Genomic DNA, 18020 nt, shown 5'->3' on the forward strand with positions numbered 1-18020 from the left:
GTTTGGATTATGGTTTTTAAGATCACTTACGTGGATTGAAGTAATTATATGCAGTAACTCCAATGAAGTAAATGAAGTTTCACCAGAGTGAAAGCGGTAAAAGTGACAGTAGAATCAGATTTATTATGTATAAATCATATTATGTGATTTGGTTGGTTTGTTGTTACACAAAGGAACATATATGATTTAGAGTGGATAGAGAGAAAATCGAATTATTCTATTACTTGTTTACACTGATAGAAAGAACAGTGTGGTTGTACATTGATAAAATGAAACAAAGAGAGAGAAGGCACCAAAATAGAGAAGCCAAGATGTCAGGCAGCCTTACTCCTTTTTTGCTTCATATAAAAAGCCATATTGTAAAGAGAGAGCAGCTTTTCTTTCTTATTGGAGACTCACTCATCCCATTCCAATACTCCATTTCTAACCTGGTTATAGTCTAATTCTATACTCACGCTAGGCTAGGATTCAATTGAGTTAAAGATTTTTAAACTCACTGCCAGTCAACTTTATCATGAACTTTCATTATGTGCATGTAATTAATTGGGTCCAATGAACAATATCAGCACTGAGTTATAGACTTTTCCCCCCACCATATAATTAGAATATAATTACCCACAGGATATCAGAATGATGCAAAACCTTTCCTCTAAATGTGCCCTCATTAGGAAACAAGTCTCAATGTACATTTATTCAATCAGTGTGAATTAATTAAAACGTTACTGAAATAAAAGAGGGTAGCAATAAAGTGTATCTGACATCTATTAAAAGACTATCACTTGAGATCTGCATGCACAGTTTATAACTAAACTCATTTAAGTCAAGCAAGAAACTTCACCATACAATATACAATATGTACAATAAACTGGAACTGTGAATATGGCCCATTTTAAAGTAGACAAAATATCTTATTAAAACATGTAAAAATTACAGATGAGCCATGTACAAAGTGCTAGATCTTTGTATGATATGGAATCATGGAAAGTCTTCTGTGTATCTATATAATTGCTTTAAAGAATACACATTGTCAATTCCCAAAATGTGTGTGTTTCCCATATTTTTCAGCTGAGAGCTTTGCCTACTGAATGTATAGGCAGAATCTGGTAGGCCTTGTTTTGAAAGATACTTCATGTCTGGATGGGAGATCTGAATTTAATGTGTTCCCAAACCCTGCTTCTTTAACTGGCTGTTAGAGTCACATGTAAGAGGTGATCATCTTGCATCCTCTTTGGGAGTAAGTGCTTTTTTTGTTTGTTTACATATTTAACAATCTTAATATTTTACTGTTACTCAAAATTGGAGGTTTTATGAACCTATATGTTATATCAGAGCTTGACATTATTATGAAGTAATTTGGATATGTGACAGAGAATGTGTCACTGAAAGCCTGTTGGTTACAGAGAGTCAGGTCATGATCCTGAAAAGTATTCTCCACGAGTTGCTCCATCAGCTTGATGGTAGCTCCACTGAAATCAGTGAGGTTCTATGTGGGTACAGAGGTCTGCTCATGCATTGCAACTTGCAGGATTGGGGCCACAGACTGTAACCCCTTTTGCAATAATAAATGCGGGGATATGATGTATTACAAAGGACATAATTCACATTAAGGAACATAATACATCATACGGAAAGTTTGTAAAATGGCCTGGGTGAAATCTGTATCTGATTTGCTGATTTACTAATATGTAAAAAATAAAAAAAGCATCTTGTGCTATTTTGAATGCAAAAGAGCACATTTAAAAAAATACATAACATTAATTATTTGATACCGTTGTAATTCACAAACAGCAAATGGATTTATATCAAACTTTCTCAAACACCTAATTTCTGTGCTGAGAACAAGCATAAGAAATTTAAGACCAAAGGACAGTAGATGAAAAAACTCACAAGTGACCTAAAATAAGGAGTTTAACATGTCATGTCAATCTTGTATATAGTGTTGCTCACAGAGCACAGGACAAGATTTTATTTACTGTAAATATCAATGATTATTAAGTTTATCTTCTTAGCTGCTGCCTGTTTCCATCTCTTCCAGCAGGCTGGTGATATTCAATCCATGTAACATATCTGGATAGTTTGCCCCCTTTCAACTCTACCACCTCTTCCCCCCCTCCCCGCCCCCGCCACCATACAGCTAAACTTCACTGAACATTGCTTTGTCCTTATTGTCTTCCAAAGAGCATCAATCTTCTCAGTGAAATTCTATGATATTTAACATTTCATAATCATTAAATTATTGTGAAAACAAAAATAAATCATAGAATCAACATAGAAATGTAGGACTGGAAGGCACCTTGAGAAGTCATCAAGTCCGGGCCCCAGTGCTGAGGCAGGACCAAGAAAACCTAGACCATCCCTGACAGGTGTTTGTCCAACCTGTTCTTAAAAACTTCCAGTGACGGGAATTCCACAACCTCTCTTAGAAGCCTATTCCAGAGCTTAACCTTATCATTAGAAAGTTTTTCCTAATATTTAACTTAAATCTCCCTTGCTGCAGATTAAGCCTGTTATTTTTTGTCCTACATTCAGCGGACATGGAGAACAATAGATCAGTACTTTTTATAAAGGCCCTTAATATATTTGAAGGCTATTGTCAAGTCTCCTCTTAGTCTTCTTTTCTCAATACTAAATATGCCCCGTTTTTTTAACCCTTCATAACAGGTCAGGTTTTCTAAACCTTTTTTTCATTTTTGTGGCTCTCCTCTGGACTCTCTCTCATTTGTCCACATCTTTCCTGAAGTGTTTCGCCTAGAATTGGACACCATACTCCAGCTGAGGCCTCAAGTGTCAATTAGAATGTGACAATTACCTCCTGTGTCTTACATACAACACTACTGTTAATGCACCCCAGAATATTAGTCTTTTTCACAACTGCATCACATTCTTGACTTGTATTCAATTTGTGATCCACTATAACCTTTAGATTCATTCCAGCAGTACTACCACCTAGCCAGTTATTCTCCATTTTGTATTTGTACATTTGGTTTTTATTTCCTAAGTGAAGTACTTTGCACTTGTCTTTACTGGATTTCATCTTATAGATTTCAGACCAATTCTCCAATTTTCAAGGTCATTTTGAATTCTAATCTTGTCCTCTAAAGTGCTTTCAACCCCCTCCCAGATGCTGTTATCCACCAATTTTATAAACACACTCTCCACTCCATTATCCAAATCATTAATGAAAATACTGAATAGTATCATACCCAGGACTTACCCCCTGTGGAAACCCACTAGATACAACCTCCCTGTTTGACAGCAAACCACTGATAACTACTCTTTAAATAGGACCTTTCAACCAATTGTGCACCTGCCTTATAGTAATTTTATCAAGACCACATTTCCTTAGTTTGCTTATGAGAATGTCATGTGGGACAGTGACAATGGCAATAACAAAACTGTAAGAGTGCTAAAAAGGCACATGGGTGAAGGGAATGACCTCTAAGAGTGAAGGAGTATTCCGGGGGTGGCAATTTGAGATTTGAGAACCCAGGCTTCTAACTCTGCCTAGGGACCAATATACTTCTACCTTGAAATGAGAGTGATGCAAGGCTTCTCTCCTTCTCAGCCACTAGGGCTTCTGGAATTTGTTGGCCTTCCCAGACAGACATGGTAGGAAAGGGGACCAGATACAAACTGCCTCATTCCCTCAAAACAGGACAGATTGTGGAGGAGTCTGGCCTGCTGGCAGACTTTCCAAGAGATAAAGAAAATCTGTCTGTCTGCTTTGAACTTTGACTAACAGATACCAATACCCAGGAGGGAGGGGCTATTTTCTTTATAAGACCTTGATGCAAGAGTTTTCAGTTTGCTGTTTGGTCTTTGCCACCAGACCTCTGGGGAGAATCTGGATTCACTGGAGGAAGGCCTAGGAAAATGAAACCTCCAAGTAAGCAGGGCTGCTGAGAGTGGGTTCGGGCCCCAGTGAAAAAATTTTTTCGGGCCCCCCAGCAAGGGCGGCCCGGCTAAACAGGGCCGACGAGAGTGGGGGGGAAGCCGGGCCCCAGGCCCGCTTCCGGACCGCCAGGCCCCGGTAATTTGTACCGGCTTCCCCACCCATCGGCCCTGCAAGTAAGAGATGATATTGGATGATCTCCAGGAGCATGGCCTTCTACAATGTTTATTTGCTTTTTCTTTTTATGACACACTAAATTTTGTTAATGCAAAAAAACAAAACAAAACCAAACCACTTTCTCTAGTGATCAGTGATACCATAGTGTACCAGATAAGAGATCCCCCCTCTTCCTAGTACATAATGTATTGTCTCTGAAACGCAACATTTCTACTGATGAACGAATGAATATGTTTACTATTGCACATTTAGAGGATTACGTCACTATGGTTCTTCCTGCACGCAGGTATTCACTGCTTTGCTGTAGTTATTGATAGAGCTGGTTTCATGTTCATTGAAGTATCACATTCATCAAGAGCAATCTCCACAACAAAGGAAGTGGGAGAAACCAATTTTAAAAATTGCCAAGACAAACAACGTATGCACTGTAATCAATCATATCCAGGAGGAATTCCTGTTATCCAGGTCAGCGATGTGCGATCTGTAATGTGAGTGTACATAGTGCTGTATTATTACACATTTTTGGAAGGATCAACTGGATGACCAAACATACTGTATTGTAAAACAGTAAAGTTTCCAGTGAAATACACTGCACCAAAGGCAACCACCTCCTTCCCATGATAATGTACATGTCCAGTGCTGCAATGCACTGTCCAAATTGATTTACCGGTATGTAGTTTGAGTCAGATCTGCTTACTTTAGGTCACTAATATTTCTCAGTACTTTTAGTCCTTTTAAATTTGCAGATTCAAAAAAAGCTACGCAAGGATGAACTAGGTTTACATATCAACAGAACTGTTAACTAAATTCCAACTTCAGGACAAAAGTCTGCCTCCTTTGCACTTGTAAAACACCATGGAAAAAAATGGAGTTGCACAAATGTTACCAAGGGCAAAATTTCACATACAGAAGCTTTATTATTGGTGATGATGCATAGTAGTATATGTTATTATCTGAAATTCAAGTTGGCTTTCAGATCTCAGGTTGAGTTTTCAGTAGTGGTGTTTAAGAAACCAAAAAAACAAAATCTCATTCTACACATAAACTTACATTATCTGCAATCAGCGAAACACAATAATCACGGAAATCAACGCGTCATTACAGATAATCTAGGAAGCTACCATTTTGCAATTTAAGTTACTAACACCAGCTTGATATCGCTTTGACTCCAGTGACTGCAATGGAGTGATTCTTGATTTATATAGTTGTAGGGTGAGACTCAGGCATTAACAAACAAACAGCAAAAAGAGAACACAGATAATTTACAAATCATTACAGACTATTTAATAAGCAGAAGCATTTTAAGAAAAAGTTTAGAAAGCCACTTTTCCTAATTTTTCTGACTGCTGTATATTTTCTCAAATTCAACCATTACTTTTTTTTGTTATGAAGTGTCTTTAAAATGAAATGTCCATGTGTCCATGTATATCATATCTGTTATTAGCATTAACATGATGATGCTGTGACTTTCATAAGCATAAAAACTCAATTTAATGTATTAATATAGATGTTAATTCTGAAGGTCTCTTTCTCATGACAAACTGCTCAGCCTTTTTCAGTTGTACCTATGTACAGTGTGCATTTCTTTTTCTATTTTCATTGAACTGAGTAATTGTTTTGTGGACAGTGAAATTTACTGTCCACTCCTGCAGAATAAAATACACCATAATGTTGACGCATAGCTTGCTGCAAGGCCAATGTCATCATTCTAGGTAACCTCCGGTTGAGATGAGAGACCTCAGCACTGCAGATATACAATGTGCATCCCAAGCAAAAACTGCCCATAAGAATAACTTCATTATTCTGGGAAGTTGGATCTATAAAAGATGTAAAATGTAGAAGTGTTCTGCCTATACAATTTCTGGTAAGTACAGCATGACTAAATAATAAAACCTGAGTCAGCTTCAGTTATAGCATATCCTACAGAAAGTTCATTGTCACATGAAGGAAAATGCAATATATGGGGGGTGAGGGGGAGAAGCATTTCTGCCTGTAAGTCATGAACTAGAATTATCTGTTCTGTTTTGGGCTTATATAGTGCTGTCAAATTAACAAAAAGCTAAAGCAGTCAAACATTCATTCAGGTTGTTCCAATGTCTATGACACAAAGCTATATCAGAACAGAGCATATGACGAACTCACCAATACTATTGGGCAGATTGTTGTAGGTGGTAAAATATGGTCCTTCAAAGGGCCACAGTCACATTCAGGCTTTAGATGTGAAGCACATTTATTATGGAGCTGTGAGGAAAAGAGAGAAAATTAATAATCACCACAGTATCTCACTAGAATATTTCTATAAAGAACCTGTGCCCTATCTGGAATAGCATGAATATGAATACACTAGATCAGTACAAGAATACAGGAAAATATTTAAGAATTGTTGTCAAGTGACAGAATTATTTGACTCACATACAGTATTCTAGGAACTCACTTTGCTTCAGTTTAATTATTTTTTCCGAGTTTTCAAAATTCTAAAAGTTAATTCTCTCTGTAGATCAACCAATCCTGAACAAATGAACTGCCCTCTTTTTTAAGCACATACAATAGTGAAAACATTGCTTCTCTTTGTGCACTTTTGGAAAATATAATGTGGACATATTTTCTGACTGCCCAGACTTCCAAATAGCTCAGCAGGAAGGGTAATTGCCTATGAGTACTTTTCTAACTGAAATGTAATGCAGCCAAAGCAGGGATTTCTGCATTCAGGTGGAGGGGGTAAAATGATGCTTGGCTGCTCCCCCCCATCCTGCGCACAACAGTCTCTTGGAACAACTATAAAGGGGTGGCACTAGGACCCAGTTGCTGCCTCCCTTCCTGTCCACCATGTGACCTTGGAGAAAAGTTCAGAGAGGAGCCAGACAGAGACTCCAACTGGCAGGAGCAAAAGCAGCCAAAGCGGGACCTTTTTCACCTTTGGACATTCCATTCAGAACTGTTGATGTTCTCTTATTTTCTCTGCCCGGTACTGATTGGATGTTTGCGCCAGCCTGTCCTCTCTCTCAGTCTCTTCACCTCAGCTTCACTCCAACCTGCCCTGTCCCCCTCATTCTCACTCCTTTCCTTTTCCTTCCATTTAGCTGATGTCTTAAAAAAAAATGTGGAACTAACATGCTATTTGCTGCCAACATACTGTTCACTCTGCTTCTGTGTTCCACTCCCAATTCCTCCACCCTGTGTGTCTGTCTTGTCTCATTAGATTATAAGATTTTGGGGGCCAGGGACTTTCAACTATTCTGTGTCTGTACAGTGCCTAGCACAATGGGGTTCCATTTTTGGTTGCCCTTTAGGCTCTATGGTAATAAACATGATTATTATTAATAATATACAACATCATAATATATTCTGTACAGCCCAAATATTGTCCAGAAAACTATTTTTCAAGTTTTTAGAGAAGTGCAAAAAATTTAATTAGGACTATTCTTCATACAATCTATAAATCCATTTACATCCCACTTTGTTTTCTTTATTCAATTTCTCTGCATTTCTCATTCAGCCATTCAGACTTTATTAATCTGCATTTATTCTTATCGTTATATTGTGACTTGCGTTTTTTTTCCAGTTCTTGATCTTTGTGGTTTTACTTTTGTTCTTTCATCCATCAGAGCAATGATTTCATATGTTATCCATGGGTTTTTCTTAGTTATTAATATCTTCCCTAGATGTTTATCTGCAGCTTCTTTTATAGCTTCTTTCAGACATTCCCAAATCACTCGGTCTTTGTTTTTATTAATGATCTGCAACACTTCATCTTGGTAGTAACTTTGTATTTCTTGATTCCTCAGAGCTTCAAGGTTCCATGCTAGATAATATTTGGCTTTCTGTATCTTTCTCAGTTTGATATTCATTCTCACCACTACCAATCTATGATCTGATCTACAATCTGCATTTGGCATAATCTTAACCTTCCTAACACTATTTCTATACCTATGGTTGATCTGATAAAATCAATTTGGTTTTTACACATCCCTCCTTGTGATTCCCATGTGTGCCTTTTATTCAAAATAACTACTGCAGATAATGAGGTCATGTTTCTCCCAAGAGTCTATGAATCTTTCTTTTCTGTTGTTTTTTTCACTAAGGGCAAATAAACCAACTGCAACCGATATTCTTTTCCCTCCTACTTTTGCGTTCCATATAAGTCATATAAGGATGACTCTATTTTTCTTTCCACCGCTGATTTCCATTATTTCAATATTTAAATAGAATGTTTTGACATCCTCATCAGAATGTGCAGTTGTTGAGGCATATACTTGAATAATCATATCTTTTGGAAGTCTTTTTATCACTATTATCATTGCACATTCAGATGATATATTCACTTGTTCTATCCTTCCAGTTATAGTCCTGTCTACTATAATTGCCACTCCTTACCTACTTTGACATCCACCTGCACTGATAACTCTGTATTCTTTGCCGCTTAGAAGACCTGAAACAAAATCTAGACCTCTCCAGAACACTTCACTTAGTCTCATTATGGTAATGTCGAGCCTTTCCATTTCTTTACGTATATTGGCTAGGTTCCAGGGTTGATTCAATCCCCTTACAGTCCATGCAGCAATCTCTGCAGTTGCCAGTTACACACATATGGCCAGGCAGGGCACGGGTTCACACTGAGGGCCAGTAATTTTGCGTGGCAGTTGAGAAATAGTAAGTCATGTTATCATGATATAACTTTGGGGCCAATACTGCACAAAGGCCCCAAGAATTAAGTGCAGCTAGTCTGGGCATGGCAAGAGAGTTGGAATTCTAGCTTTTAGCCAAAAGGCTTAACCCACAAGGCAGCAGGGATTTTGGCAACAATCTTTTTGAATGGTGGCCTGCACTTGCCATGTCACAGTGCCATCTTTGGACATTTGGAGCATTTGCCCTACCACTCCCTGTTAATACAGTCATCAAATTGTTCAAGACTGCTTATTTGACAAGTTTCCCTGCTTATATCATAGCTAGCCTCTTTATCTAAAGGCCGTTACACCAACCTCAGCCTGTGAATGCTCTTGGTGGCAAAAGACACTGCTCCTGGGAAGTTTACCCACAACAAAACAATTGGATAAAGAGAACAAAGAGAGATGTATTAGCAGCTGAAAGTCTTCAATTACAAAAGGTGACCAATGTGACCCTTAAGAACAAAAATGGACAATACAGGAACTCCTCACTTAGTCTTGTAGTTATGGTCCTGAAAAATGTGACTTTAAGCGAAACGATGTTAACCAAATCCAATTTCCCCATAAGAATTAATGTAAATGAGGGGGTTAGGTTCCAGGGAATTTTTTTTCACCAGACAAAAGACTGTATGTATATATAAATATATATATATACACACACACACACTATAAGTTTTAAGCAAACAATTTAATACTGGTACACAGTGATGATGATTGTGAAGCTTGGTTGAGGTGGAGGTGTCAGAGGGTGGGATATTTCCCAGGGAATGCCTTACTGCTAAATGAACTAGCAATTGACTGAGCCCTCAAGGGTTAACTCTCACAACACTCTCCAAGGCAGCAGGAAAGGAGAGAGGGCAGACAGAGACACACACCCTGTGTGTGAGAGAAAAAATGTGCATTTCCCCTTTAAGTAGCTGACCCCAGGTTTAAGTACACTGCCTTAATTAAATCAGCTTCCTGAGACCTGAGACTGCAGCTACTGCCTAGAAGCTCCCTTCATCGTGTGTGTCCCCTGCTCTATGGAAGATAAGGTAAGCGGGGTGCAGGAGCAAGGGGGAGGGGGAGACACTCTCCTCCCCCCATACAGCAAACAGGAGTCTCTGGGAGCAGTTCCAAGGCAGAGGGCAGGAGCAGAACATGGCAGTGGGGGGCGGGACAGCTGCTGCACAGGGAACTTAGAGGAATGGGGAGCTGATAGGGGGAGTTGATAGGGGGGCTGCTGGTCCACCCTGGTTCCAGCCACCCACCAGCTAGCTGCAACGGGTGCTCTTCCTGCAAGCAGTGGACAAAACAGGCGGCTGCCAAACGACGTTAGAAGGGAGCATTTCACAACTTTAAATGAGCATGTTCCCTAATTGATCAGCAACTTAACATCAAAACAACGTTAACCAGGATGACTTTAAGTGAGGAGTTACTGTAGTGTATTTGACAGACTCCAAAGATAAAAACAAGAAATGGGGAGAATATATCAAGGAACTACATGGCGATAAGCCTGAAAAACCTCAACTAGAGATGATGGTAAGCCCACCAATAATGGATGAAGAAATTACAGCAACAAGTTATGTTTGAATACAGACTGAATTGTTAAAAAGCACAGGGGATGAAGGCTTGAAAGTGCTGTCAGAGGTAACAAAGAATGTGTTTGAGACAGAAGAATTGTCAAAACACTTTACAACCTCATTGTGTATCCAAATCCAAAAACATTATGGATTGTAAAGGCTGAGGAACAATCATGCTAGTATTGCATACCTTTAAGGCTGCGTCTTAACTGGCATACTTCCCTGGGTACTTGTCCATGTACCATTAGTACATTTACAGTACCTCATACTTATGCCAAGTGTCCACATTTGCTGTGCTGATCATGGGTATACACTGTTCACAACACGTGCCTGTGTCCATACTATCCCTTTTTAGTATGCAATGGTAGCACTACCATTTCAGGGATGGTATCCCAGTCATTTGTGTCACAGGAGACACTCTGGGAACTGTCTTGCAGGTGTTGCTGCTACTATATGCAGCCTTCACCTATTTGATAATAGCAGCTCCCAGTCATCTTTCCTTTCTTTCAAACTGCATTGAAGACACTGAGCAAGTCCGTGATGATGTGCTGCTGCTCCTGCTACACCTTATGGGACAGATGTTCACGCGGTCCAGTACTGGATACTGGACAAAATGAGTCCAGAAAAATTTGAGATGATAAAGATGGGGGACCACTGCTTTTGGTCCCAAAGAAACAGCATGCTGTGATGGGACTACATCAAACTGGAAGCTTGGAATGATGACCAGTAGCTGCCCAACTTCTGAATGAGGAAGCAGACCTTCATGGAGTCATGCATGCAGCTTGCACCAATCCTCCAGCACCAGACCACTTGTTTTCGGAAACCCATACCAGTACCGAAGTCGGTGGCTATTACCCTTAAGAAGCTGGAAACACCTGAAAGCTACCTGGCAGTTGCAAATCAGATCAGGGATGGAAAGTCAACTGTTGGGTGGAGTTTGTACAGGTTTGCCACGCTATCAGTATTGTACTCTACTCACAAGTGATTGCCATAATCAAAGTCTGTGAAATTATAGTGGGATTTCGAAGGACGGGGTTTCTGAACCATGCAGGAGCCTTTGATGAAACATACATCCCAATACTTTGCTCACTAAAAGAATTACTATTCACTCATTCTCCAAAGCTTAATGCACCACAGGGGTCAGTTCATGAACACCAACATTGGACACACGGGAAAGGATACTCAGGAGACTGGGATTGTACCAGAGAGGGGAAGAAGGGACTTGATTCCCAATAAATGATGTGGTTATGTATGGTGTTTCTGTTCCAACATTTATTTGAGGGGATCCCACCTATCCTCTCCTAACGTGGCTCATGAAGCCATACCCTGACATCACCCACACAAGAAAAAGTGAATTCAACTACACACTGAGTAGCTGCAGAATGGAGTATACCTTTGGGCTCACTGGCGATGTCTTCAGACCTGTCAGGATGTAAATGTGGCCAACGCAATGCACGTTATCGTGGTGTGCTGTGCCTTCTGCACAATATGTGAGGCTAAAGTGGAATACTTCCAGAGTGGGCTCAGGACAGATCTGGTTTTCAAAGCCTGAACAGGCAGCAGATCCACCCACTTATACACCACTCCTGGTTCCCAGCAGTCAAGGGAAATTCCTGATACTATGTGTGTGGATCAACATGGAGCCAGAAGATGGCTTGGGTCTGTGCCAACAAATACTATTGCGAACTTGTGTAGCTATAGTGCTACTGGAAAAGCTCAATGGAACATTGCCACAAACTCTTGCTGCAACCAACATTAACGTGTTACCTGAAAGCAGAAAATTGGGTGAGGGCCCTCAAAGTTAACATCCTGGGCCATGGTTTTGTGCTGCGGAGAGTGTATATACACTTTAATGACATCATGTTTTTGTAATATGTTAACGGGTGTGTTTCAGGGTGCTTTACTGGGAGCACTTACTTACCTACTGTTACAGTAATTTAAAACAGTTCTGCAAGATTTTGGGAGCTGTTTTACACATTCCTTTTTCACGTTTTCTGACACCATTGCTCACAGCACTTATCAGGTACTATGCATGAGTACTTCCATGGATGCAAGTTATGACTGCGTGGTGGGAGTGAAAGGGGAGGGGTTATAAAAAGCACCATTCTGTGTCAGATATCTTCACTGATAATTTCCTTTTGTTTCCTGTGTCTGTATTGTCAATTAAGTCATTAACAAAGCTATAAAGACATTACAGTTTATTTCTCTTCTGTTTTTCATTCTGGTGCTTTGGACAGTAACAGATATTTCTTAAGTTTCAGAGGGGTAGCCGTGTTAGTCTGTATCAGCAAAAACTATGAGGAGTCCTTGTGGAACCTTAGAGACTAACAAATTTATTTGGGCATAAGCTTTCATGGGCTATAACCCACTTCAGGCATCTTCCTCAGCAGTTCCGCCCCCAACTCCATTTCAGCCCAAGCTCCACTGCTGAGGAAGACTTGGCTTTGCAGTAATGGAAGTGGGGGGCGCAGATGATAAGGGGGCATGCCTGGAAAAGTTTGCACACCACTGTTATAGCTTCCACTAAATACTTTACAGTGGATCATGGGATTTCAATACAATCATTGATTTATAGCCATGTCTTACTTTGGGACCATATTGGGGTAGAGCAAGGATCTGGTAGAGGCACCTTCAAGGATGAAATATCAGGGGATATTTTCGGGGCTTGTGGGGATGTATTATAACTTACCAGCCTTGGGTTCTGGTTCTGGTTCTTGCAGTGGTTTGGGGTCCTCCTCAGGCTCCTCAGAGGAGTTTCTTCAACTGGGTCTGCTGGGTTGAGATGCAGAATCACATGCTCCTCTTCCTCTGGGTCTGCCAGGGTTTCCTCTTGGAATTCCTCTGAGGTCCCTGCTGCCTCCTCGCCCTGCCCCTCATTGACATCCTGTCATGGATCATGAGTCAATTCAGGCACTGTACACGGATCCCTGGAAAGCACCTGTCCATTCCATCATAGCGTGGACATGTGCTGGGTCCCTTCCTGGACAGATAGTTGGAGTCCCTCTATCTGGTACAGGAGCCTCAGGTGCTTCATATGCTCCTGGCACTGGGATGGAGTCTGGTGAATGTCGGCCTCCTCAAGCTTCTTTGTAATCTCCCAATACAGGTATATGTTCCTGCCACTCTGGGCAAAGTTGTGGAGGACAGTGTACTCTGACCACACATTGATCAGCACCCAGATGTGCTCCAGACACCAGGTGGCAGCTCTTGGAACATGAGCCATGATCACCTCTGCCAATCAACAGAGTTCATGGGAGAACTGATCTGAAAAGTTCAGCATAGGGCGCTGAGAGGGCGGGGACCTCTATACCTTTGGGTAAGAGTCAGGCAGCAAAGGGATCAATGCAGTGCAGTAGTGGCCCAGGAGGACTATTGATTCCCAGGACCTGGTACACACCTCTTGCCCCCATCCACACTGCACTGTAGAATCCTCATGGGGCCATGCCATAGCGGAGGCATGTACATACCCAGCCCTCTCATGCATGCTAGTTTTCGTGCTGAGTGCTCTCTTTCAGTGCCTCAGACTGAACGATGATGGGGGGAGGGTTATGACAAAACAACGTACATGTAACTGTGTACAGTCACAAAATAGCTTAAGATACTTTGGCAAGTTGTTCAAGACCAAATGTGAGAACAGATTCATAAGGAAATAAGAGATCAATAATATGGCTTTGAAGATGGAAAAGGAATGATGAACACCATTATGAACTGAAGCGTATATCAGAAAGATCAACTGAAATGGGGAAAACAGAATATTTGTGTTTTATTGACTTCCAAAAAGCATTGATGGAATCCACCATTTACGCTATGTTCAACATACTAAGATGTGTGGGTACGAACTCCAAGTAATAAAACAATTATATTGGAATCAGAAGGCAATATAATAGGCAATGAAAATGAAAATCTTGTAGAGATCAAGAGAGGAGTGAGACATGGTTGTATAATGTCACCATCTTTATTCATCATCTATAGTGAATGTTTGATTAAATTAACCGAAGAAACAAGAAGGTATAAAGATGAATGGAAAATGAGAGATTTACAATTCTCTATGGAAATTATACAGTGCTATCGGCTGATTCAGAAGAAGGTCTGATGAAGTTAGTGGAAATTATAAATGTATATGCAAAGAAAGTGCTCTGGAGTTGAATATGGACAAGACAAAAAATTTTAATGGTATGCATGGATCCCGGGAAAACATGCAAGATTCCAGTGAATGACACAGCCATATAGCAAGTTTCATTACAGAAGATGGAAGATCGGCTACTCAAATCAGAACTAGAACTGTAAGAGTGAAAGAGACATTCTGGAAGAATGAACAACTGATGAGAATGGACATAAATCTAAAGACTTAATTCTGACTCTTGAAAACTTACATTTGGTCTGTGTTAAACTACGGCTGTGAAACATGGACTTTAAAACAATCAGTAATAAACTACAATTCTTCGAATTAGGGAGTTATGAAAGAATTCAGAAAATATAATGGATTGACCATGTTATCAACAACAAAGAATTGGAGATGATTAGCAAAGGCTAAAGAGATCTTAAGAAAGGAAAGATTTGCTTTACAGGCACATTTCAAGAGGTTCAGCAGGCAATGCATGTTTATGGGAACGGGTATCAATTTTCCTTTCCAGGTGAATACAAGGCAGAAAGAGAAGATCTTGGATAGATAATTTGGTATCATCATCATGATGAGGTGGATCAGTAAGTTTCAAGCCCTCCTGGCTGGGGGCAAATGTTTGAAAACATAGAGAAAGTGTGACCTAAAGGCTCAGAAACCAGAAGACAAATACAAAGAACCTAATATTGTTAATTTTTATTTAAAAAAAACAACACACCTTATGCTTGGTGTATGGTACAGATTTATGTCGGTATAACTACATCGCTCAGCGGTATGGAAAAACCATACCCCTGAATGACGCAGTTATATCGACCTAACCCGCAGTGCAATCAGCACTATCTCAATGGGAGGGCTTCCTCCACCTTTTGGGGAGGTAGAGTACCTACACTGATGGGAGAAGCTCTCCCGTCAGCGTAGGGAGCATCTTCACTAAGCGCTACTGCAGCACAGCTGCAGCACGGAGCAGCTGTGCCACTGCAGCGCTGTATGTGTAGTCAAGTCCTTAGGAATTTTTAGCTAATCTCATGACTTTTGGAAGGCCTAACTCATGATTTTTGAACACTAGGATTCCTTCATACTTCATTTAACATGATCTAACTATACAGGGCTCAGCAAGAGCCATAAAAATCTTCTAAAAATAGCCTAAAATTGCTTCTGTGCCTAAGTATGTCCATCTGTAAAGTCTATTATCCTCGGGAACATGTTGTTATAGGGGTAATCATCTCTTAGAATATACCCAGATTCTGCTTCACTGACCACCTCCCCTGGGAAGTCAACCTGCAAGGCCCAAGACATCTTCCACCACATGGCAGAGGGACAATGCTGGTGTCAGTATGGGTAAGATGTGTCAGCAATTACAAAAGTAATCTGGGAAAATTGCTTTAGATCTAACTGAATATGCCCTGCTTTGTAACTGATAAGTTTTTGAGACCTCTGAATGACTTCTATCACAGAAACAAATTGTGGTTTAGCTTCTCCCATTTCTGTGACCCTTCCTTCAGTCCTTTCCCCCCTCTTATTCTCCTCTATTTTCCTCTCCCAATTTTAATCCCTCTATTTATCTCACTCCCAATTCCCTTCTTCTCTTTTGTGCTCCCTCAATTGCAACTCTACTATCTGCTTCTCCAGTTCCCCGCCTTGAGTGACATTGCAGCAGCCACTGACTACTGGATGGGTAGTGGGTGTGGCTGGGATGAGTGCCAGGGCAGCTAGGTGTGCTGGTACTGGGGATACCTGTGGTGGATGCTGAAGCAATTGGATGAGTGCTGCATATGCCTGGGGTAGCTGAATGGCTGGGGGGTGAGTGCATGAGATGGCTGCTGGTTGGCTGGGTAATGGGGTGTGGAAAGGGTGGATTGAGAAGTACAGCCCCCAGGGCTGAGTGTTGGAGGAGAGCTTGTTTACAGCTAACAGAGGGTGGAGCACAATGCCTCCTCCTCTTTGCATAGCCACCTCTGGCCACTGCCTCCTCCTGCCTGAGATCCAGCAACAGGAGGAGCTAGGGAAAAGGCAGAGACTAGCATAGGCATAGACATCTAGCTATGGTGGCACAGAGGCTCCTGGGAGCTGGGAGGAGCAATTATATGCAAATACCAGCTGCATTCCACAGCTCAGCAGGATGCATGACAATGCAGGTGAAATGAGGTCAGACATGCAAAGGGGCATGTGTGTCACTGATACTGCCAAGTTGCTGAACACTTCCCAGGTTATTGCAATCATGTATGCATAACTTAATTCATCTGGCCAGTTTTTGTGTTATTATGAACTAAGCCCTGGATTTATCCCCATTTGCCTCAAAATGCTCAGGAAATGTGTAGATTAATTTGGTACTCCGATAATAACTAAAAGTCCTCAATGTCTAAAGCATGAAATCTAACTTCCTCCACACGTGGTGAAGGCTTGGGGAAAGGTACAGGGAGGTTAATGACATTATAGCTGAAAATAAGAGACAACTTTAGACAAAAATGCAAGGTAATGATACAGAAACAAGTTGTTCTTACAGTGAGTTCTATAATGGAAATCAGTCAACCAGGCTTCAATTTCCCAAAACCACTGAGCTGATATTGGTAAAGGTAATTAACCACTGGAACAGTTTACCAAGGTCATGGTAGATTCTCCATCACTGACAATTTTAAAATCAAGATTGGATTTTTTTAAAATTTATGCTCAAATTCAAAAGGAATTATTTTGGGGAAGTTCCATGTCAGACTAGATGATCACAGTGGTCCTTCCTGGCCTTGGAATTTATGATATTATAGCAAAGAGGAGCCATAGGTTTCAAAATCCCTCCAATGGTGGAAGTTGAGCATTTGAGCCAGACTGCAGAGTAGTAGCAGTGCTGCAGGATGAGGAAAGCAACGCATCACTGTAGCATTATCAGTGGTCACAATCTTTATTATGGAAGATATCTTCTTGATCTGTAAGTTCATCAGGCCAGGGACTGTTTCTTACTATAGTTTGTACAGTGCCTTGCACAAAGGATCCCCATTTCTGGGTGAAGTCTTTGAGCATTTCTGAAATACCACTACTACTTCATTAGATTAATAATGACACCAATACTAAGAGGATACCAAGAGTGACAATGTAATATATAACTAAGGGAACATCAAACAAAGCTCTGAAGGGCATGAGTGAAATCCTGGATCCATTGAAGTGCATGGCAAAACTCCATTAGGATTTGACTTCTCCATTTTTTCCTAACATGGAGATTCTTTTGAGAGCAATGAGAATAGTTCCACTCTCAAAACAATGAGAGAATATTCCAAAGGTTATTTACTAAAAAGCACTGAGTTACTGCTATATTCAAAGAAGAAAGGGAGGGACTGTAGAAGTTCAAGCCAACATAAAACATTAAGAAATACAATTAATGATATAAACTGTTGGAAAAAATAGTTTGAATTAGATAGAAGTCTAGGTTTCTCATTGGTGCCCTAGAATTTAACTTAATTCAAATTTCCCTAAACAGCATATTTTAAATATACGCATCCAAACACAATACAAAGCTATAATGTTATCTCTGTTTATAGAGACAGATGCAATCCACTCAAGTTTCATTTTCATGGTTTACAATATCAGCAGACAATCACAATAAAAATACCACTTTA

General features: G+C 40.4%; 1 protein-coding gene across 6 annotated transcripts in view; it reads right to left on the minus strand.

The window, feature by feature from the left end:
* The window catches only part of DGKB (diacylglycerol kinase beta), a 525201-nt gene that overhangs the window by 318184 nt on the left and 188997 nt on the right, over window positions 1–18020 (minus strand). For all 6 annotated transcript variants that reach the window (XM_065583181.1, XM_065583182.1, XM_042856642.2 and 3 more), the window contains exon 13: window positions 6212–6310. In XM_065583181.1, coding sequence (XP_065439253.1) covers window positions 6212–6310 — 99 coding nt within the window. The remainder of the gene's footprint in view (window positions 1–6211; window positions 6311–18020) is intronic.

The sequence above is a fragment of the Chrysemys picta genome, chromosome 2 (assembly GCF_011386835.1).
Source record: "Chrysemys picta bellii isolate R12L10 chromosome 2, ASM1138683v2, whole genome shotgun sequence".
In the NCBI taxonomy this organism is placed as follows: Eukaryota; Metazoa; Chordata; order Testudines; family Emydidae; genus Chrysemys; species Chrysemys picta.